The sequence below is a fragment of the Leptosomus discolor genome, chromosome 2 (genome assembly GCF_034619465.1).
Source record: "Leptosomus discolor isolate bLepDis1 chromosome 2, bLepDis1.hap2, whole genome shotgun sequence".
NCBI classification, from domain to species: domain Eukaryota; kingdom Metazoa; phylum Chordata; class Aves; order Leptosomiformes; family Leptosomidae; genus Leptosomus; species Leptosomus discolor.
In genome coordinates, this window is record NC_141392.1 from 111945828 (window position 1) to 111970260 (window position 24433).

At 37.2% G+C, this 24433-nt stretch overlaps 1 protein-coding gene across 4 annotated transcripts in view; it reads left to right on the forward strand.

The window, feature by feature from the left end:
• Positions 1–24433, forward strand: part of LPIN1 (lipin 1) — a 37579-nt gene that overhangs the window by 12325 nt on the left and 821 nt on the right. For 3 of the 4 annotated variants that reach the window (XM_086461589.1, XM_086461590.1, XM_086461587.1), the window contains 13 exons: positions 334–643; positions 2147–2240; positions 3568–3755; positions 4889–4982; positions 6356–6425; positions 9354–9446; positions 10834–10910; positions 12932–13076; positions 14637–14785; positions 16423–16509; positions 19372–19524; positions 21318–21432; positions 24157–24260. In XM_086461589.1, the coding sequence (XP_086317715.1) occupies positions 334–643; positions 2147–2240; positions 3568–3755; positions 4889–4982; positions 6356–6425; positions 9354–9446; positions 10834–10910; positions 12932–13076; positions 14637–14785; positions 16423–16509; positions 19372–19524; positions 21318–21432; positions 24157–24260 (1679 nt within the window). Of the gene's footprint in view, positions 1–333; positions 644–2146; positions 2241–3567; positions 3756–4888; positions 4983–6355; positions 6426–9151; positions 9230–9353; positions 9447–10833; positions 10911–12931; positions 13077–14636; positions 14786–16422; positions 16510–19371; positions 19525–21317; positions 21433–24156; positions 24261–24433 lie in introns of all 4 variants that reach the window. The other variant, XM_086461588.1, reaches the window with a different exon arrangement.

Here is a 24433-nt window from a genome sequence, read left to right on the forward strand (position 1 = left end):
GAAGAAAAGGTAGGATTTGCACAGGAAGGGAGGAAGGCAAGGTAGGAGCTGTGATGTGCTCCCAGGCAGGTGAGTGGGAAATGAAGACTGTAGAGCACATTGCAGAACAAATCTTTCCTGGCCTTGAGATACAGATGAATTTTGTGCAAGGAAACACACAGCAGAGAGGTTTTTTGTACACTGTAGTCTTCACCTCAGTTAGTAGTGGCTTTCTGCTGTAGTTGGTTAGCTTGAGAATCTGGTCTCACTGGAAAGAACGTAATGGGTTAAACTGTGGCTGTTGCATTTTCTAAGAGCTTTTCTTTATAGCAATCTGTTTATTTTTCCTTATAGGCCAGTTCTCTGCTCAAAACAAAGGAACCTAGCATGGTGGATGTAAATCCTTCTGAAAGCACTCATTTTCGGGTCATCCAAAGTTCTCCTATAGAGGAGTTTAACACTGTGTCTCCTCTGCTTGCCCTTGGACAAGCAGATGCCGCAACTGCTGATGAAAGTGAGCCCTTACCAGCTGAGACAAATAAGCCAGAGATAGAGTCTCCAGGAGCAGCTGTGCCACCATTGCCTGCCAATGAAGAAATAAAACAAGCTGCAGCTTGCTCAGCCCAACCAGCTGGCAAGACAGATTCCCCTTCCAGAAAGAAAGGTAAAGCTGTTGATTCTGTGCTCTTAGATGTATGCTTTTGTCTTTAAATTTCGTGGTGGTAAAGCACCTCATTGCCATATAAATTAATCTGTGCCCTGAAGGCACTTTCAGATCTCGAAAGGAATAAACTTTGGAAAGAACCTTCAAAACCTGAGCTGTGCAGCAGTTTGTTCGCAGGGGCCGTGTAGTAAGATAGGAGATTCTCCTTGGTCTGGGATTTTTGGCAGCTCTGTGCATATGAGCAAGACTGCAAAACTTGCTCCGAATTCATCTGTATTTGACAGATTCAGAGACTTCACTTTTTGGTACAAGCACACTGTAGATCTGCTGGTTTACCTTCTCTGACTGCTTTGAGTTGTTATGTGTCACAGGTAATTGTGGAACTTTCTCTGCCTTAGTACAAAGTTGTAGTATCTTTTGCACAAACAACAGATTTGCCATAAAATAAGGTGCTTTTGTTTCACATGAGCAATTTCAATTCTGTGTGATACACGTCCTGTCCTGAATCTGTGAACTATAACTCCGTCTGCTTTTCTACTATTTAATTTCTGGACTCAATATCCATGGTATTTTATAGTAAGTGTTACAATCTTCACATGGAATTTATTTGCTTACAAATGTTATATTTGAGAGCTCTGATTATTCTATAATTATATAAACCCTATATAAGCCTAGTTTGTGCAGCTGATTTTTAATCAGTAAACATACAAGTTTCTTGGCCACTTCCCAATGCATTCCACTGTCTTTGAAGACGAAAATGACAGTGTTATTCTCCTTACTATTCAGTCTTCACATAACTTTTTTTTCTGATTGCTTTTCTGACGTTTGATGTTGGAAATTGGGACAGTGAGAAGTCATGGGTTTTCGAATGAATTCCAAATCAGGTTTTGGCCTTATAGTGGTTACTTGTCTGGATGTGCCAGCAACAACAGGACAGCGATGATTCTGTGTGATCATATTAGTGAAAGACCTCGGAGGGTTGTCTTATTGCCTACAATATTGCATGTGCAACTCATCAGTTGTATGTACTAACAGCGAGTTGTCTCCATAACAAGCCAGTTACAGTGTATTAGTGACTATAGTATAGTTCGTTGTATTATGTCCCTTTTGCAAGAAGGGATTGAAGATTTGTTCTCGGAGATTAAATGCTCCGGTTGCCTTACTGTGATAATAGGGCTATACAAACACTCAGAAAGTTTTCCTTTTGCTGTTTTCCTACAGCGACCACTGACTTCTTATTCCGGGTGGTTTTGTCTGGGATAAGGAGGCTTCAAAACTATATCTCAAAACTAGTCCCCTGCTGTCTCATTTTGTGTATTCAAAGTCTAAACAATGTTTTAAAACAAGCTTGTTTTAAAATTTTTTGGCAGTACCATTTTATACAAATACAGTTCGCAAGCTGTTATAACTTGTTTGGTTTCTCAATCTTAAAATGAATAGTTAAACAGTAATAATAGTTCTAGCTCGTAACTCAGAAAATGCTTGTTTGTGCCATCCTTACAGACAAACGAAGCCGGCATCTTGGTGCTGATGGTGTCTATTTAGATGACCTCACTGACATGGATCCAGAAGTTGCTGCACTTTATTTCCCCAAAAAGTATAAGTCCTTTGCTTATATTTTTACTATTTAAAGAGCTCTTGTCGCCATCCAGATTTAGATCGAACTCCTCATTGCCAACCAGATAAGACCTCTTTTTCAGAGTCCAAGCAGAGGTGAAGGCAGAAGGAAAAAAGCCTCTGTGGAGAGGAATATTAGAACTTTTGGAAAGCTCTACATTTGGGCCCGAGACATGTGCTTGAAACTCTTTTTCTATTTTGGTCAATTAAGCATCATATATTGATTGTGGATTGTTACTTATGTGCACTCATGTTTATCAGTGTTACTCACATGCCCTGGGAGAGCAGTTTGCCTTGGAATATATTTATCCTCATATTCTTGATTATTACCATGAAGAACATCTTACTGTTAAGAGTATTAGCACAAAATTATTGCTCTGATGTTGTTCTGCTATGGATGATCACCTATAAATGTGAATATTAGAAAATAATTTTTGGAAGATACATGACAGATTTATTTAAGTAAATACCGTGCCCTGAACATACAATTTCTAACTTGTTCTGATCTTTGTTAGTGCCTCTTATAACATTTATAGTCCTCTTTCCACATCATACTGTAGTCATTTGACTAGTCATTGAGCAACAACTAAAGTAGCTTGCAGATTTTATTTTTCTTTCTTTCTTGCTTGCTTAAACTTAGCTGTTGTAATATTAGCGTTTCAATAAAACTGAGAAAGATTAATAATATGGAGAAAAAAGTTGGATTGAAAACTCCTTTTTCAAATGCATTCATATAAATCTGGAATGGAGAGCAGAGTCTGAGGCTGCACTTTGTAGGTGATTTCATCTATACACAGATTTTAAGTGGGTATAATGATTTATTGATTCTTAAAATTTTAATCCTTGTAGTTTATATGTATTTTATATATACATGATGCATAAATGCATAAACATACGCATCCTTTATTTTGAGTTTAGCTATTAGTTTATACATTTAATATAAATTAAATAATAAACTAATATGTTTTTCTTGTTGCTGTGTGGGATAGTTTTACTAGTATAAACTCTGCTTATGGTAGCATTATTTTGTCTACTAAGATTTTACAGTTTATTATCTTATTTTTCTTTTCTTGTAGATAAATGAAGCTATAATTATACATGTCTAGTTTAGGCAAGTAAGTAGAAGTAATCTAATATTTGAGGGTACATGAGGCCTATACTGTTTCATTTAAATTTTATACAAAACCAAGCAAATATCCTTTCCCTCACCCGCCGTGTGTGTGTGTCAGATGTAGATAGTGCTTGTTGAAGGGCGCAGATTTGGGAATGAATACATGAAGCCTGAATTCCTGATTTTTCTTTTCCAGTGGGGACAATGTCCAAAGCAAGAACACGAACGACACGGGGCCGCAGTCTGCCAGCCAGTCTCCACAGTCTGTCGGGAGCTCAGGTGCTGACAGTGGAGTTGAAAGCACCTCGGATGGAATGCGAGATTTGCCTTCCATTGCCATTTCTCTCTGCGGAGGCCTTACTGAGAACAAAGAAATAACCAAAGGTACGGAATGACCTTCTGAATTACAGGCATGTGCTGTCAGCCAGGTTTTAGCATCCTAGACCGAGGAAGCAGTGCCCTCCAGTGGCTGTACTCAGGAATGTGTTGAGGAGATAAATACTGTCCCTGTAATAATTTTCCTAGAATTTTTCATGGTAGACTGATATAGGACTTACGATTTTTAACACATGTTAATAATATGCTATATACTACATTTTTTTTAAAGTATTTTATTGGTATTTTTATTTCCTGATAGTATGACGTTTTGTATCACAGTAGTATTGACGGTACTTTTGCTACTTGGTACAGTGTATAGCTAGGAAATTCACAGCTGTCAGTGTCAGGAATGAAAAGGTGGTCTGCAAATGCGGACAGTAGGAGAGGGAGTTGGAAACTTTAACCTGAGTTCCTGCTCTACCGCCAATTTCTTGTGTGACTTTTAAATAAATCATTTACAATGATCTGTACCTTAAACTTCCAGCTGCATAATGTGAAGATGTGTTAAGACTCGCACTTTCCGCAGTAATATGGTGTCATAAAATCTTATGAGTCTGATGCTACACTGATTGCTGTTCAGAAGGTGGCTATTAAAACGTTTCAAATGTACTGTGATTTACTGGAGTTGTATTGTTATCTGAATCACTTGTAAATTACATAGTTTTCGTGAAAGGAGTCATGGCCAGTGGAAGGAGTATTTATTCATAGACATTTTCACTTTACTGTAGGCCTTACAAGTGATCATTAAGTTCCTGGCTGTGTGTTTACATAGATGTTGAGCCCATCAGTTCCTGCTCCTAACTTGGACAGAGGATCAGTGAAAGGCATGACAAAGTACTTCCTTGCTTAGAAGCCTGATTTTTCCTCCCTTTGCAGTTCCATCACTGAGCTTTCACTTGGCTTGTATTTTGAGCAGGAAAGACACCCAGCAGATAACAGAGAAACCCTCAGCATCTTCTGAGATTGAAAGTCTCTGAACATCTTCCTTCCATATTACTGCTGATCTCAGCACCCTAGTAATGAAGGGCTGACCCTGAATGGGAAACCTACGTGTCTGAGAATGTTAAGAGGTTTCAGTGGGCCCATCCCAGGCATCTATAAATGAGTGCTTTACATATGTAATTTTTTTCCCCCCACAGAAGAATTCTTAGAACATGCAGTAACGTATCAGCAGTTTGTGGACAATCCTGCAATTATTGATGACCCTAACCTTGTAGTTAAGATTGGAAATAAGTAAGTATGTTTCAGGAAAAAAAATGCTTTATTGTTGTAACAAAAACACATCTGTGGCACTTGGGTGGATTAAATCAGTTTAACTATAGCTGAAAAATAGGTTTTGAATGTTCGTAGCTTAGACTCATCCAGAAAGCGTCAACTCTAGTGAATTCAGGCTTTTCTGGTTACCTTTCCTCTTTTAAATTGAAAGTAAAGAGCAGTTTCAGATGACCTGTTACAGCTAACTGACACAATTTGAATTTCAAGAAGCTAGTATTAAATGCTAATTGTGTTCACACTCAATTGGCAGAGGAAAAATGAAATAGGATGTGAACTTGCTAAGGCTTGCCCTGAGCCAGTTTGAATAATTAATATTTACAGGGATGTGGCAGTCTGCTTGCAAGCGCTCTGTACCCAGCAGTTTGTCTGTATATACTGAATATTTTGCTAATATGCCTCTATGGAGGCGTTGCTTTTCAAGACTTGACAAACTTCACCCACCGAGTATGAAAGTTCTATTTCTGCAAGGCTAAGACATTCTTTCATATTGCTGGCAGCAGTACAGCACTATGGTCTATGCCAGGTGTGTCTTCCTTTTTGGAGGATGTTTGAACTTCAGAGCTCCATGCACCTGGTGTACAATGTTACAGAGGAGAGGAGAGATCGTGGTATTAGAGGTTAGGCTACCCTTAGTCATAGACATTGCTCATACAAATCTGACATGCCTGGTGCATCCTTATATGATAGTTTGCATTGTGTACGGTACAGCCTTATACCTGACCCTCTCTGTGGTCTGAGGTGAGTCACTGCTTCCCTGCCATAGTTCTCTGAATTGTTGGTAATGTTTACCTGCCTGCTGATATGTTGGGAAGAGAGGAGTACTTAGCGAGGATCTTACTGTCGTATTCTTTAGATGTTATGTGAGCTTTAGCTTCCCTAGACAGGTGGATGATAATACTGTATGTGTCCTACTGTCTGTAACAAGAGTTGACCCATGTTCAGCACATAATAGCGGAAGCTTGACATCCTACAGACTACGGCCCCTAACTTTTATGTAGTTTCTCGATGGAAAAACTAGAAACAGCTTTTTAAAAAAAAATGTAGCTCGTGCTGTGATAATGAGGTACAGTAGGGACATGAGGAATGTAGGACAAATACCATTTCTCCTTACGGACGTAGCTTCCCTTGCATACCTTGAAAAGTGTATGCTATAAATACCTGTGAACATACTGTGGAATAAGATGGGTCTGCTATTAGTGGTGCAGGCCAGAGTCTGACCTGTGCTAAAGAGGCTTCCTGGCTTTAACCTGCCAGATGATAAATACTAGGTAGATTGTGAATTGGAACCTTGGGATTACAAAATGCATTAATTGTCTCTCTTGCATGCCCAGGTACTACAACTGGACGACAGCTGGTCCCCTTCTGCTGGCAATGCAGGCATTCCAGAAACCTTTGCCAAAGGTGAGATTGAATGTGAAGGTTGGTCAGAGGAGGAGTTGTGACATTCTGCCCTTCATTAAGGCAGAGAAGAGGGTTGTTGTACAAAAGAATCTGCACATCAGTAATATCTATCCACACGTAACCATTCATCTAGCTTATGCCAAGGGCTAAATAAGCAGGACTAAATTTGGTCTGTGAACAGTGTTTATTTGCTAGGCTAAGATCATTACAAATATTTTGAAGAAGGAAAACTTCCTGTTTTCCTTCCTTAATATGGATCGTAAGCATAAATTATATTGACCCGTGTTAGTGTTTGCTGTAGCTGAAATACTTGGTGACTTCTTTCCATTTTATCTGTGTACAGGATACATTATCAAATAAAAATAAGAGGCCAGGAATTTTAACCTCAGTGAATAAGCTTGAACTACTAGGTAAGGAAGGCCTGTAGCTTGCCAGTTTTCTGTTTCTCGGTTGGTTGTTCATGACCAACCCAGGTAGATAGTGACAGATGACTGTGACTATGTGACAGCTATACATGTTGGCTTATATTAAGTGCATTGATGAACTTGGTCCAATTCCATGTGACCTGGTGCCACATGGATGCTGAGGACAGAAAGACACGCTACTGTAAATGTATATAAAGAAGTAGTATCACCATTGGCACTATTTTGTATCCTAGTTAGCCATGGACTTAATAAATTTTGGAACACAAACTTTCCTTCTGCCATTTGTATCACTCCACATGTCCTTGGGCTTAATCTGTGTGAATTCAAATGCTATCTCAATTGCTATGAAGGTAGAATAAAAATTTATTCAAAGCCCAGAATACTCTACCACTGTGTTCTTTCTTAGTGCCACGTTACCTATGTATGCAGTCACGCGTAACTGCACCATGGCATCCCAATATAAAGTAAATTGATCATAAAAGTCCCAAGCATCTGGTAAACCTGGCTTGAATTTCAAGGATGTCAGAGCCAGATGTTTTGTGCTTTACTGCAAATGTTCTAGTAATCATCAAAGATGGAATTAATTCTGTGGAACTCAAATGCCTGCAGAAGGTGTATAGTTCTCCTACTCTTTATTTGTTGGGCACTTCCACAGAGTGATTCAGGCCTTGATAGGTGCCTATTGGGTCGTCAGTGGCAATAAAGGTAATGCAAGGTAACTGCGTTTTTAATTGAACACTTCGATGCCTGAGCCAGATGTTTTGGGTTTTGCCTTGGGTGGGTGAATGGAAAGAATGGGTATGAAATATTTTTGCCGTTAAGGGAAATGGCAAATCTTTCAACAGCATTATGGTTATTTTTTAATCATTATTATTTTAACCATTTAACCATTAATAACTGTTATTTGTATAGGTTAACAAGTCTTCATAAGTGTGAAATTCAGCGTGTTCATTTTTTTACATGGTTAACTTGTATTCTGAATGCTGATGACTTTCTAGACAGTGCAATTTTAATTTAGTGGAGAAGCCAGTATATATAGTTGGAACAGTCTGTATGATTGGGAAGGTTTACTTGGCTGAACCGTACCTCTGAAACAAAAATGACTCATTTATGCTACCAGTCATCCTACTGGTTTTCTTAATGACTTGCTAATTAGAGTTTTGATTTGCTGTAACAATGGAATTAAGGAATTGAAATACTTAGATAGTTTATTCAAACAGGATTTATGAAGTGATTGAAAACTGGAGTTTTTGCAAAGTCACTCATGTTCTGCAAAATACACTTAAACAATGTCTAATTGTAAGCATGTGAATTATCTCACTGAAAGTAAATAGGACATCTGCTTGAAGTTGTCCCCAAGTTTGAGAACCTCCTTAGATCATAGTCATTGTTCTCAACATTGGCATTTCATTCTCAGTAGCTCCATCCTTGTTTTTCTTATTTTTGTTTAAAAAGTTCTCAACTTACTTAACATAATTCCTCTGTCATTTCTTTCTTTTCTTATATACTTGAGATAGTATATATGAGAGAGTGTGTGTGTGTGTATATATATATATATATATATATATATAAAGAGAACCTGTGAGAAACTGGGAAAAGGGGGTCATTGTCCCTTACATTAGCTGAACTCAGCCCTCTCTGAACTGCTAAGAGTTCTTGGAATCATTTATTATTATTATTAAAATCACTGATCAATGTCAGAGTTTTATTTTGGTGACTTTGCTTGCAGTGGAGGCTGTTGTCTCAGAAACCCAGTGGCTAAGCCATTCCAGGGCTTACCAAACACTGGCCATCTTTACTGTAATATTTTCTGCTTTTGTCTTTTGCTTGTTCTCCGAGTGAAAGAATTCAGCTCTCCTTGTTACAATGCATAAGGCTGCAGTCATTATGGGTACTGAAAGAAACTTTTCTCTACTGAGGTCTAGTGTATATAACCGATGAAAAATAGCCAGGGTTTAAAAAAGACGATTCTAACATTGTCAATCAAATTCATAACATCATACTAAACTCATAAAAGCTAGTAACATCTTTGCGTTTTTCAAAACTCATGATTAAATATGTACTTTGTAGTTATTTTTAAATGAGAGTAACAGCCTTGCATGTGGGTTTGTTACCGTTTTGCATGAGCTCCTTCAGGAAGTGATTTTTTTCTTTTTTTTTTTAAGATATAATTTGCAATAAGTAACTTCAACTTAAACCCAGTAGATTCTCCATTCTAGACATTATACTAATATCTATTTATGCTTTTTTTCTTCTTTGATTTTTATCTCTTTTTCATTTTCCTTTTAAAAATACCATAAGTATTCATGCTTAAGTTACTTCAGAGCAGCTCTGGATACCATTAGGTTTTGCTTTAGTAGAATTTATGGTCCACAGACAGTATGTTTCCTTTTATTCTATTTATTATCAGTTAAAATTGTGTGTTTGGCCCTTTCTTTCATTTACATATATCAGGTTGTCCTTTGTTTTGGGTTTTTTTTATGTTACCATCCATTTATCACAGGCCACTGTGGAATCTATAATGAGGGACAAGATGCCCAAAAAAGGTGGAAGGTGGTGGTTTTCATGGCGGGGGAGGAACAGCACTATTAAAGAGGTAAGTTTAAGAAGAAAGCAGAGTTTCCTTCTGATTGCAGTGGGAAAACTGGATACCTCCATATTCATCCCTCAGAACTTTGCTTCTGAGATTAACTCGGTATTCAGTCTGACTGAGGATATACACATTAAAAGATGTTTAAACAGGGTCTAAAGTTCTGACTTCTTTTAACTTCAGAAAGCTTTGGATCAGACCCTACCTGAAACATTTGCCTGCAGTGTTTTGGTTCTGCATTTATTTTCGTTACCCAAACCTGAGGCAGTATTATCTAATGGACTAAATTTGTGTTTGGGAACCTAGAATCAAAGAGCTGTGCCGCTATTTTAATGTTTTCATGCAGATTATGCCTTTATGCACTTTCTTTTGATAGTTGAAGAACAGACATATTTATGAGTAGTGTGAGCTGTAAAATTCAGCAAAACTGACTATATATTAGTTTTGAAGTCTTTTTGAATTTCTTAGCATTAAAAGTTTGTGGTAACAGTCTTAAAGCCATGAATGAACATTAAAGAACAGTGAAAAAAGCAAAACTTTATATGAAATATTGATCTCCTGTCTAGACATATTTAATCTTTAAAGTTGACTAATAAAACCTCTTCATATTAATTTATACTACTGAAGCATTAGTACGTGAGGGGAGAAAATGACTTCTAATACGTTTTATGATTGTGCCTCAGTCGATGAAGTTTTTTAGCCTTGTGTGAAATAACCATTGTACTGATCTGTGGGTATGGGCTTCAGAGCGTGAGATTTTGGTTTTTACAGTTTGTTCAAGTTTTTAGAATTTCTCTCTAAGTGGAAGTATTTGGGTGTCTTTTGAGCTGGGGCAGCTGTAAATGGATAATGGCAGGTGGTGTTGTTTGTGTGTCTCAAAATAATTCACTATTTAAAAATCTTGTGGAATGAAATCGATAGAGCTTAGCATGTACTCAAGGTAAAAGCGGTTTGGAAAGTTTTATTGCATTAAAGATTTTAATGATTCTATGAAAGGTGTTTGTATATTTTTTTTCTTCTCCAGAGTCACACTTAGCTACATTTCAACCGAAAAAGCAATTTGAAGGTGCATGAACTGAGTAGTTATGGGATTGATCCCAGAACTTCAACAGTACTAAATGTGAAATCTGATATTTCTGTACTACTTCCATGCAAAACTAAATCTTAATTCTTCTTCTGAGTTTTATGTTTGCAATTTTTAGTTCTTTGTGCAGCTTTTATTCTTTAAGAAAAACATGAAGCTTTGCTTTGCCTACAAGCAAAGGAAACAAACATGCTGTTGATTTTTACCAAGTCTGTACAAGACAGAATTTGGTTTTCAAATACTTTCCTAAAAATATTTGCTCTCTGCCTAAGAGGAAATGCACAGCTTCTTATACTTGTGTTTTTACAGGAAACAAAGTCAGAACAAGGTATAAGTGGAAGTGGACTTACAGGAGAAGACCCTTCACAGATGAGCATGGCAAACAGGTACCCCCAAAGTTATCTGTACCTGAAATGAGCAGGACTTACCATTTAAAAATGAAAGCAAGCTACCTCTTATGTTTGAACAAAGAAATACTGTGTCAGTGAAATATGTGCAATTCTTATTCATTGCATCAAATAAGTGCAGATAGGAAGGCTCTACCCATGACAGGGTTGCAGACCTTGTGAGTGCACTCTGGTGTTTCTGTGGTTTGGCTGGCAGCTCTGTGACACACATTCCAGCCCTTTGAAAAAAGCCAGTAATTGGAGCAGTTCTCCAAAGCTATATGTATCTCTCTAGAGTTTTCAAGGGAACATCATAGATGACCCCGTGCTCTTGTCAGATCCCAGTTACTAAAATGTCTGATTTACTTACATTTATGGCCTGGCAACATAATTTGTTCCTGCATGTTTTGTGAAATTCAGGGGCATAAGACTTTCCAGACTTTTTTTCACAGGCAATAGTCATGGTTTTCTTTTACTCCTTTCAAAGACTGCAGAAGTCTCTTCCTTCTCATGCTCCAAACTAATCATACTGTATGGTCAGAATTTCTCCTTCACAAGGGTTCCATAAGATGAGCTTTAACAGGCTTTGGAGGGATGAGTTAGCCAGGGACAGCTCTCCTACCTTCCCCCTTTTCTGTACATACAGATCTTACTGTAAAGACAGCCCATCCGTGTGCTGTCTGTACTTAGATGCTAAGGATTCAAATATGCTTTATGCTCATTAACTTCAAGTCTCACCTTTATGAAACAAAAAAGGCCTTAGCTGTCATGCTTTCTGGAGGTCAGCAGTTGCAGTCCAGTCGAATGCGCTAGAAGGAGGATTCCTCATGTAGGAGACTAGCTGTTATCTCCATTGCTTTTCTGAGTTTGAGAGTGTCACAGAATAAATCTGAAAGGATGATTTTCCTTTTAGGGATGACAAGTGACATTTAGGTCTGTTTCTTGCATGGTTGTTTAAAGATAAGCTTTAAAGTGGGATTAAGACTTCAAGCAGACTAGATTGGTGTTCTTTGTTTAAATTTTAACTGACCTTAGAAATCTGTCATTAAGAATTTATTTCTCAAAAGCAAAATGTGACAAGTGGGATGTTGAGTAAAGCTTTTGAGATCAGATGTTATAAAGGATAAGATAGGGTTTTAAATGTTGCTAGTCACAATGTGCAGTACCTTGATATTGGGTCAAGACTTCCTAACAACAAAAAAATCCAGGTGTGATCGAAATAAGAGGACAGGTGCTGATTGTTTTAAAGATGAGATTTGTAGGATCTGAAAGGATATTTTACCTTCTGCCTAAGGTGATAATTTGTTTATTGTCGGAGAACTTTCTCTCTAAAGAAAAATACCTTTAACAAGTTTCTGAAAAAATGGTTGTAGCAGGAAAAAAAAAATACTGTGATGATTTAAACAGAATTGTTTAAAGGAGCTCAGGTTTTATGACTTTTCATTATCGTATCCTGAATGGACTAATCCTGCAAATCCTGGAAAAGAATAATCCGATGATCTAAAGTTGCTCATTGAAAGGGAAGGGGGAGTTACTTTCTATATTAAACTTTTCATCACCTGGATTTTTTTTTTTTATTAATTGCTGAATTCTTTGGGGGAGGAGAGAAGGGGGGGAGGAAAAAGCCAGCATAACAAATGCCTCTTTCTTCTTCTGAGAACTGAGCAATTTTTGTAGTTACAGTATCTAATGTGTTTTTTTTTTTAACACTATGAGATTTTTTTAGTCAGTATGGCACATTAATTTACATCTGTTAATTTAAAGTAATGAAAACTAGCTTATAGACAAGTGAATGGCTGGAACAGTCCAAGTATGAATAATGGGGAACATGCATGAATGAAAATTTGGCCCTTCATTGATATATTTAAAGCCATGATGTGAATGACCTCCTGTGAGACAGTACTTAGGAGCAGAGAATCAATGACTTATTTGGTGACTCATTGTTAATGCATTTTTAATGGCTACTGAGATGCATTTACTGACATGATAACATCATTTTCTCTGTGTGTGCAATGTTCCAGAATAAAAGATGAATCTTCTTCAAGCGATGAAGACCCTAGAGCTGCCAAACAAAACCTCGGGTCATTACAAACCAACTCAAGTCATCTCTCGTTATTGTCTGGAATCAGTTACAAAAAAACGCTTCGACTTACTTCTGACCAGCTTGTGAGTTAATTTTGCATCCTTGTCCTGAAATGTCTTTTCTAATATAACATGAACAATACTGTTATTCAGGCTTGCAAAGCTTAATTAGCTCTTACATCTTGCATTTATTCTCTCTCTCATTATATTTTTAAAAAAAGTCTTTTCCCTACTCTTTTCAGTATTAAGCAGTAATGTTGTACACTGCAGCAAGTGCTGGGGTTCAGAGATGAGGAGACATGGGATCCCACTTTAGAGAAATATCAAAATTAGGTTCCAAAGTATGCATTTGTCACCTGAATAAGTGTAGTTGGAACCACATCTGTTTTGTGTTATGTAAAATGCGTATGTGTTACCCCACAGGCCTCTCTTCTTCATTTTTCTTTTTTCCTCCTCCTTTCCCCTCATTCATAGGCAGACAGTCACATTTTACATAAATATGGTTTTGTATTAGTAACTTCTGAAAGAGCTGCTTGTGAATTTACTACGAGGCCTGGCTATTAATTTCTTTGGAGCCAATTCTCTTCACCCGTGACAGAGACGTTTTGACTAACGGTGACAAAACTGTTGCAGTTTTGTGTTGTGCACATTCCAGTTTGATCTGCAAAAATGGGCTGATTTAGGGAAATACTTTTTGTTGTGTTATCTACAGCAAGTTAATATTCTGAAGGAAACCCACACAAGACAGAGCATTAAACAGCCCATCACTCACTGCCTAAATAGTTTGTAAGAAATTTAGAGTTTTTCCAAAGTGTTGGTAGTTTTCTATAGCAAACAGAAGACAAGGATTACACAAATGTATTGATACTTTTCAGATTCAGAAGCTCTGCAGAAATTAGCTGAAGGTAAAACTACTTTTAGATTGGTTTCTTGATGAAGCAGTGGGTGAGACTCATCAGTTATCCATCAGTTGTTCTGCATTCTCACCCCTTTTTCACTTTTTAACTCACTGAACAATTGCAGTGAAATATAGCTCAGAAAAAGAGACAAAGTATTAAACACCCACAGGTTTCATTGTGAAAATGAATAGTTAGGTCCACAAATAGAAACGAATCAGTAGTCTCTTGCCCAGGGTGTCGCTAAGTGACACAGGAGATGATGGGAGGAAAGGGCAGGGAAGTGGAAGAGTTAAGGAAATTTGGTGGAGATTGAGGGGTAATAGGTCATATGTTATGAGAGGTGGGATATTATAGGAAAGAGTATCCCCATATAAATACTCTTATTTAGAGTTCATGGAACAATTTGTTACCACATTTCTCTCTGTGTATATATCTGTATCTTAGAATGGAAAACTCCTGTAGATAGTCATTATTCCATAATTTGTTATTGTTTATGTGAACTTTTTTCTTTTCGTTTTTTTAATATTCCTGATTGTGAAACTGAATTTTATTTGTTTGTTTTGTTCTGCTCTATAAATTAATGTCTAATGTACACCACACTCTGCTATCATTATTTAGACAATAGCTCTGCTAAAAGCGATAAGATTGGTGTGACCAAGGCAATGATCATCTGTGGCTTTGTGTTTGCACTGCGTCAGCTTCGCATGCTCGGTTTGTTGACCGTGTTGCTGATAATGTCTTGCAGAAAAGCTTAAAGCTGAAGAATGGCCCCAATGACGTGACCTTTAGTGTTACAACACAGTATCAAGGCACTTGCCGCTGCGAAGGCACCATTTACTTATGGAATTGGGATGAAAAAGTTGTTATTTCTGACATTGATGGAACAATCACACGGTGAGTTCATGAACAGGGAGAGGCTTTATTTGCAAGGACAGGTTGTCCTTTGGACTAAAGGAAAAAGTGATTAATAGGGAATTTCGAGTCACAGAATCATCATATTCCAGTGTTTGGGGGGCGTGTGGGTTTTGGTTGTTTTTTTTTTTTTTTTTTTTAAAAAAAATTGGCTTTCAAACAATGCAAGAATCATTAGCTGAAGTCTTAATTTAATAAAGACACGTGTCATATATGCCCATTATTTGTCACCTGTTGGTGTTTCATGATTTTTATGGTATTTACAATAGTACTGAAGCACCATCTACAAAATTGTAACCTTTTTGCTGCATCACACTTATGAGGTACTCTGGCTATATTAGAGAGAAGAAACATGTGAATTCTGTTTTAGAAGGTATTACTAGGGCATTCCAATGAGAGGCATTATTATTCAGAAGACAAAACTCCAATGAGAGGCATTATTATTCAGAAGACAAAACTCCAAAATCAATGTCAGAATTAGAATTTCGTGGAAAGTTTCAGATTAGTACTTGGGTAAAACCCACAATTTTGGAGTGACCAAAACTATTCACTTGCTGATTTATAGTTACTTATTTATTTATCAGGGAAGCATATAATAATAAGTATTGTCTTTTGACCTGTTGAAAGAAATTGATTTTGAAACAAACCTAAGCATTTAATTTTACAGTCAAACTTCTCTATGTCTAATTAGAAAAAAGAACAAGGAAAAATAATTTCCAAGTGAAATCTGGGGTGAATTAAAATACTTGATTTAAACTGAAATTCTTTTCCTTGTGATTTATCCTTTGTAGGGCAAAATTTTTTTGTGTGCCAACACAAATTAATATATCCCCCACCCCTGCTTTGTTTTCTTAAGCTTCAGTAAAGTGAATGGTATCTATTCTTTCTGCTGTTGAGTTGACCAGAGAGTTATTGAATCACTTCATCTTACAATACCGTTGCAAACCCATCCTAAGCCACTGCCCAATGTTTTTTCTCTCTTAAGATGCAAGGTATTCAGAGTGTGGATTTTTTGATGTGTATCTCTATAATGCTTAGTCAAGTGAGGTGCTCGTTTGTTTGAATTTCTAGATGTTATGATAGTGTAAATAAATTTTCTCTCATGCAAAGTGTGAAATACCTTGAAACCAGTATAACTATTTCAAAGTACTTTATATGTGACCAACTGCCAGCTTTGTGTGGAGAAGTTAGCTTGAAGTAAGCTAGAATGTGGCTCCTCATGCTTGCAATTTCCTATAAACTTCCCTTATGGGTACCTTTGGTTTATTTAGAAAACATTTAATGTAAACCTCAAAAAGTGTGCTTAGTACTGTCCGGCCTACTACACAGTTACATGCTGTAACTTCCATGTTGCCTTATGGGTGTTGAGCTTATCCATGAAGACAAGTCCTGGGACACAAGAGTAATTAAAACAATGTGGACAAGGATGGGCATGTCAGCCTATCTCAAAAGAAAGGGGAATAAGATCATCCTCTTCTGATCACAATCAGTATGTTACAGAAAACCTCATTTTACTTTGCCACTAGTGAAATAAATTAGTGGGGTTTGTATTAGCCGCAACTATTGTTACATGTATTGGGGCTTTTTCGGTTCAACTATACTGTTTTTGCTTTATTCAGGTCAGATACTTTAGGTCATATTTTGCCAACTCTTGGCAAAGACTGGACGCACCAAGGGATTGCAAAGTTGTACCATAAAGTGAGCCAGTAAGTATTCAGTAAATCTGTTCATGCATCTGTGGCTTGTTTATGTTTATTCATTTACTCATAAAAATTAAAATTTCTCTAGGCTGCTCTTAACCTATAAGGGTGACAATTTCATCAATGTCTCATCACTTCAGTGATGCTTACACAGTGTAAACATCTGCTGTACGCTGTCCAGAGCAAAATCTGCTTTGTGGTATCAAAAGCTCCCTATCAATGAGGAGTGATTGTTCTTCCAGCTGTCCCCAACAGATAGATACAGTTAGTTCCGAAAGCTGCAGTAATTTGAATGAGTTGTGCAGGTGGAACTCTTGCAAACTGGGAGTTGCAGCAGCGTTAATTCATAAGGTGCTAGTACACCTTCCCTTCTGTCCTTGTTGAGGAGATTGTGAAAGGCGTAAAGACTGTTTAATCTTGGGTGGTTACTGCAGGTGAAGTTCTTGCCAAACTTGACTCACCTGGAGTCATGCAGGAATGGAACCTAAAACACATGGGATGAACCTTTTTGGGGTGTTCCCTCTCTTTCCAGTGAGCAGAAAGTGAGTTTAGTGAAACAGCTTAGACTTGAGCTAAACATTAGGCTTCTAGTCAAACAGGATAAATCTCACCCTTAAAGCACAGCACAATGTCTTATCTTGAGTAGAAACAGACCCATTTCATATACTCCCTGCTAATATTCTTGTTGTTTTATTTGTTGTATAAATAATGATGAGCTTCAAAGACATTGATGATGATCTTTATTACTGATGATGATACAATTTATTTTGTTATTTCTGTAGATAACTATTTGGTTTTATTCCATTGTTAAATTGCAAAGTTAGGATGGATCAGTCTTAAAATATTTTTCTGTCATTGGTTAATTTTGAGAGTAGGTGATAAGTAAGCATTGCTTAAAGTGCAATTGAAAGGCATTGAAAGTCAAGAAGACATATGCTGTGAAGAGCTTTTACCTGTCAACACCAGCGTGAGCTGTTATATTATAGCTCAGTAGTTGACCTGTACTGGTTCCTGTGGGTCCACAGTAATAAATACCTTCTGTGCCACTGTGAGTGGATTCATCATGTTTACATGTGGCTTGTACACTCTGTGTAATCCTTGGAGAAAGACAGGCATCTTCAAAAAGTAGCTCAACGTACCCGAGACCTAATGATGTTTGGAAAAAACAAATTTTTTCCATTACCTATTGAAGAAATAGTGGGTAACAGTGGATCAGCTGTGCTTTAGGTCAGTTAATGTTATTAACAAGGAGAGTGTTCTGGTATGACCTAGAACAGATATTCCAAAAAAATGGAGATATTTCCACTGATGAATATGAACAGAAGAAAAACAATCAGTCTGTACCAACTTACATGGGATGATGTGTAGGAATGCTTCTAGGTCGACAAGGCTAGTGCAAGAGTACAGGTGTACTGCTGGTTCCCTGTACACCTTTTGCAATGTAGTCAAGTCATTGTGTACGCTGGAGGATCAAAGACAGAGTATGGTGAGTTTTGTGGGAGAAAAAAGGAGATGATGTCTGAATGGGATCAGATAAAGCATCTGATTTTAACTTTTACGAGGAGGGTTGCTGATTGCTGTCTGTTCAGGTTGATATTTCTGCTTTACACAAAAAATAAAATTGATTTTCTTTTATTACATTAGATTCAGCTGCTCTTATATATTTGAATTACCATAAATGTTCGAAGAGCCTCTGGCACACATCACAACTGTCCTCTTAGTTAATCTGTGTACTAGGGTTATGCTAAGGTTCATTTATTGCCTTTTTTTTTGCACGGCTGATGAATTATAAATTATGGATGATGGAGTCTAAATTATGCCAGAAACACTTGTCTGTGCTTTTAGTCTGTATAGACGTATGTGGTCACAGAAAAGACAGGACAGCCTGGGAATTCACATGCTGAGCAGTATTTAGTTCTGTGTACAACCTCTGCATTACATTTTGTGAAAATATTAATTAATTTTTTTAATTGCAGTTGTTATTTCTATGCCTGCCAGCATTGTCAGTTGTTAGGGCTTTGGTGATCATAAACATAGGGGAAAAAATAGATTAGAGTTATGTCGTTTTTCAAATTACCAAGTTAATTATGTAGCAGCTAGATACTACAGCTGAGCACCATGTAAATGTTCGATAGTTAGATTTAATGACCATGCATGCACTGAATACAGTAGTTCTTTATTTTATGAAAAAAAATTTCTTTATAGGACTTGTGAAGTAAATTGCTATTAGGTTGAATTAACATCATTGGACTCTGTTCTATCATGAACAGAACCAAGGGTAACCTGTGACGGCTGTTGAAGCTTTTATTTCAGTGTCAAGTCAAAGATTACTTCTCATACTGTGTTTAGAAGTTCAAATTTTCTCTGACCTGAAGGAATATGTTACTGCTGCACAGAGTAGTCGTGGGTTTTTTTTTGTTTGTTTTTTTTTTGTTTTTTTTTGTTTTTTTGCAGAGACCCATGAGGCAGGAGTACCACACTGTTAATACAGCAAAGGCTAATGCACCATTGTTTGCTTTATGCCAAGTGTTTTACTCTTAGCAGATGTCATTTCAGTTAATTCTAGAGAGTATGGTTCCACTATGCAGGGGCGGATAGAAAACTGTAAGAAGTCATAAGATGTGAGAAGATCAGAGATAAAAGAGCCCTCTTTAGGTGTAAATCACTAACTGCAGTGGAGCTAGATGGATTTTAATTATCCAGGTTTCTAGCGTAAATGTTTTTATTCCTTTTAGATAAGTCTAGGTTAAAAATAAGTCTGTTTAACAGTCGTGATTTGATTAATGTAAAAATAAACCCACAAAATTATTAATGTCAAAATACCTGCTTTATTTTTACAGTAATTTCTTCTTTTTGTTCTGCTCACAGAAATGGGTATAAATTTCTGTATTGCTCAGCACGTGCTATTGGAATGGCAGACATGACCAGAGGATACTTGCACTGGGTCAATGAGCGAGGAACTGTGCTGCCTCAAGGGCCAGTGTTGCTGAGTCCAAGCAGCTTATTCTCAGCTCTTCACAGGTAATGCAATTTCATTTGTATGGAGAAAGAAACTCAGAGGCTGGTGGAGGCTGAATTCTCAGCTTGTTTTATGAGAGTGCTTGAAATAATTCATAACGTTCTTTTCTTACATATTGGTGCAAAATTTAATTAAGAAGAAATTTTGTTAGAGAAAGGTCAAAATTCAGTAGACAGTCACGTTGCTTAGTTCATCTTAGACGTGCCTCAATGTACATCTGACTTTACTCTTTACCAGTAGGTGCTGCCTTTTTGACTTCATGCGTTTAACATGCTGTGTTAATATTTAGCGATGGAAAAAATGTTTGCATGCTGATAACAGTCACTCATGTCTTGACTTTTAAAGTGTTCCAATTGGCATAAATATGTTTTTTGAAGAATATTGTTGGGTTTTGAAGAAATTAATGTGAAAAATGAAATGAACTTTTTATTCTTGTGACTGCACTGTGGTATTCTGTGTGGACAATGTTGTACTTTCTAGTGTGGGATAATAATAGCACCGATTATGAATATCGTACCTTCTTCCTAATTCAGTGAAGCATGTCAACTGATTACTGAAAATATTTTAAGCTGTTAAAAGCTGCTGTGACAGGATATATTTCATTAGAATTTTTAATGGAAGGTTGTTCAGATGTTCTCCTGAGTGAGTGACATGCTACAGGCTGTCTTACCAGTCATGTTCTAAATCTAAGAGGTATTACAGTGCATTTCTTAGTCTGATTAAATAGTAAATGCAGTGAAAGCGTAGTTACTGTTATATTATGCCCCTTATATCTAGAAATATATTTAAAGTGATACTCTTTTTTGTATCTCATTTAGACTAAAAAAAGCCCATCTTTCAGTGTATGCTATTGCAACTGCTGTGACAATGACTTAATTGTTATCCATAGGTGCAATTATTGTGGTTTTGAGGGCTCTGAGATCAGGTGTACCTGAGACTGAGGAAAGATGGATTTATTCTTCTTTTGCACACTTTTCAAACTTTGCTTTATATGTGGAGCTGCTCTTCCAAAGGACTGTATTATTCCTATGAAGCTTCTGTACTATTCGCATCTTCCTTGACATATGTGTTGGTGCTAGGATGTGGGATTCTGAGCTTCTTAAGGGCTTTTGTGTCATGCTGGCGTCTTCCTATGTTATGGGAACTCCAGACTCTGCCACCTGTTCAGTCTCCTTGCCAAGAGAAGCTGTTGTGAAAGGGCTTTTGCCCAGAGATGAGAACTCCTCTGTTCATTAATGAATTCTGTATTCTGTAAGGAGCAACTGAAGAGAAATGGAAGATTCCTTTAGTGCTTAACTTCTACTAATTAGCAGTGATGGAGGACCCTGACTGTAGAAATATTTTAACAGGCTGAGGTGCTTCTAGCACATATGGTAATTGCAATCCTTTATTTTAAAAACAAACAAACAAAGCTATACACAGTAGAGGCTAGTATAATCTGTGAATCATTCTGCAGTTCTCAGGAAGCAGTTTACTTGATGACAGTTTATGTTTCTTAAGTCTTTATTTAGCAGCTACTCCCTGTAATCCACCATCCTTGCTCAGTAGCCATCTTTACAACATGGGTTTCAATCAAAGTTCCTTGGTTTCAGAGGATTTATTTACTGTGCCCTTCATGTAAGCTTGGGAATGCTATTTTCTCTTCATGGGCACTGTGATTTCCACATGAAGTTTTATTGCAGAAGGGTGGGGGCTCTGTAGGAGTATCCAGCTAGGTGAAAAATACTGAATAAATAAAATGGTTTGTGCGGTATTTCATGTGTACTTATTCAGCCTCCCTTTTTTATCATTTCAGGGAGGTGATAGAAAAGAAGCCAGAAAAATTTAAAGTTCAGTGTTTGACAGACATCAAAAATTTGTTTTATCCTAACACAGAACCCTTTTATGCTGCTTTTGGAAACAGGCCTGCTGTAAGTAATAGCTGAATTTATTTCTACTGCAGAGAACAGAAAGGTTGTTGTTATTTCATAGTTCTGTTACATTAGAACCTAGAAGCTTTAAATGGGAGTTAAGAATATTTTATTAGGCTCTGTACAAAGGAAAATGTAAAGGTTCTTCCTCAAAGACATCACAGCGTAGGATGCAAACAGATGGAAGAGCAGCAGTCCACTACATTGTATCTGCCTAAGTTAGTATAACTGTAAATACTGGTTGAAATCCTAATTATCTAAAAAATCCTTAAGCTTGTATAGAGAGTTTGATGATACTGACACAATGTCAAGAGACTTACAAGTCTGAGGATGGGTACTCACAGTTTAGTTTACTAGGGTAGATATCATAGGTGCCTGAGGAAGGACCGAGGCTTTGTTTCACTCAAAATCTTCGAAAGCATCCTGCTTTCAAAAGGGGATATATATAAAACCTCCTTTTTTTAGAAGTTTACAGTTTCATTGGGCACGTAAGTTTAGATGCTAACTGAACTAGGCAAATGAGCCTGTTATTTGTGCCCAGGAGCCCCTCCCGAGCGTTTGGTACTTCCTCCAGCTCTCTGTTGGCGGGTAACATTTGCTGTAGAAACTGATGTGTGCTATAGTAACGTGTAACAAGAGATTTGGTAACACCAGTGTGGGGTTTATGGCTAAGGACTGTTGGTGTGCAGGTTGGGTGTATCCACCCTGTTTTGGAAGCTAAACCCGCTTAACTGTATGCCTGTATCCTGGCCATGCCATTCAGTCTTAATAGAATGGTCCTTGGCCTTTCATATTTAGTAGTATGGTTAGCCAGAGGACACTTCAGTTCGTTACCTCTTTCTCTAGTTGGTGGAGAGAAATGGGACACATCTGGAGAGTAATTCAGGTGCTAGGTGGCCATCTTTCTCCACTAACTCCAGGACAGCTAAAGGCTTCTAACTGAAGTGCCCAGGGACCACGGATTCCAGCCCTGGCTGCTCAGGGCTGTAAGAGCTGAGGTATGGTCACTAGTGGTAACTTTGATAGCTTGGGGAAATAATCAGTATAAATATGAACACTGGCCATTGCCAGTGTGAATATGAACATTCAGAGACTGGGCACTTTAGATGCCTAAATGTTGGACAGAGGGGCCTGGCAAGACATTTTGGCACTGAAACAGTGGATGTTGTAGCTATAGTTGAGAGGATTCAGCATGCCTTTTTGGTGGGACTTTGCTTCTGCGTTTGTCTCATATTTTTGTAAGCGTTGCTGACATTTATGAACAGCAACTTTTTGAGCTTCATCTTTTAGCAAATTACATTTTTAAAAGCATTATGCCAGAGAAGACAGGAGGTCCTCACTGACCAATTGCTATATTAAGTTATTTCATACGCAGCTTAGTTTCCATTATCAAGGTACCTTTAGACATACGGTTCTGAAATAATCCAAAACCAGAAAAGTGTTAAAGTTATGGATGATGTCTACCTCTAGTTCCATTTTTTTTTTGAACATCAGGGAAATAAAATCATTATTTTTGTGCATACTGAAATAAAATTCCAAGTAAAGCAGTAAGTTAATGTTTCTAAAGCAATAACTTGTAACTCACTCCTCTGCTGTTGAAGTGTAGTCTTCAGGTGTGAGATGTGCCACTGGCTTTGTGAAGGTCAGGATCATTGCTTTCTCAGTTTTCTGCACTGCTTGTTTTGTTTTCTTTGTTTTATTTTTTTCCCAGGGCAAACTCGGTAAATTTTCAGTACTCATGGATGTTACAGGTGTAGATAGTGCATACACTGCCAGGATGCTGAATTCTTGAAGTGACTGCTGTTCACTTTTTTTCAGTTACTTAATTTTTTTAGAACAGCCTTTACAATATAGAGATAAAAATAATCTTTATATCTTCATTAACATTCCAGTCTTTCACCATCTCAGCTTTTAAAACCATGATTTATATTAGTAGAATGGAAGCTTGTTTTTGCTCTGATCTTCTGGGAGTTATTTTCATCTTTGCTTTTGTCAAGCTTTTCTTCAGAACAGATCAAAACTTATTCATTGCTTTCCTTAACAGTTTGAATTTCTTGGAAGACATTCTTAATTCTTACTTCTAATTGTGCTTCCCAGAGTTGCATCTGCATTACCTGCTGGGGCTCGCTGCTGCTATTTTGGCATATATTCCTTGCTTTCCCTTCTTTCCTCCTTGCTCTGACATGGAGTCAATGTATGGATATGGCACAAATCCGCACTCAGAAGCCAAGGGATGTTTCTAGGAGTTTTAATGTAGACGCAGTTGTTATGACTTCCTTTTGTGACCTTGTCCTTACAAACTAATCACTGTTTTACATGTCAGTTATGCTTTAACCTTTGTACACTGTTGCAAGATACGCACACAGGAAATGAAATATTCTCTGAAAGAAAAATGAAAGCGCAAATGCTTTCTACACCAAATATCATTAGGTTTTTATTGAATGTTATTTTTATGTCAAGGGAAGCTACTGCAAAAATTAATATGATTTTGATCAATAGTTTAAACTGAAGTGGCAAACTCCTTACCTAACTGCAAATTGTCTGTTTCATGAGCATTTTGTTAGACTGACCTCGTTTGTAACATAATGGAGAATACACGATAACTGGGTAAATTTAGTACCAATACTGTGCAAATACGTTCTTCTGTGTAATATATTCCAGCAAGAATAAACATTATTGTGCAAAGGCAGAATCATGTTTTTTTTTTTTTCCTCTTCTGTTTAGGATGTTTATTCATACAAACAGGTGGGGGTTTCTTTAAACAGGATATTCACAGTTAACCCCAAAGGAGAACTTATACAAGAGCATGCAAAGACAAACATCTCATCGTAAGTAATCTCTTATCCCTAACACCTTATAGACTAAATTAATTTGCTTTTCCAATTTATGACTCAAGTTCCCCAAAGATGCATTTGATTTTACTAATGGAAGATTCCTTGGAATATTTCAAACAAACCATAAAAAATTTAGAATAAAGTACAAACTTTCCACTCTTCTTCAG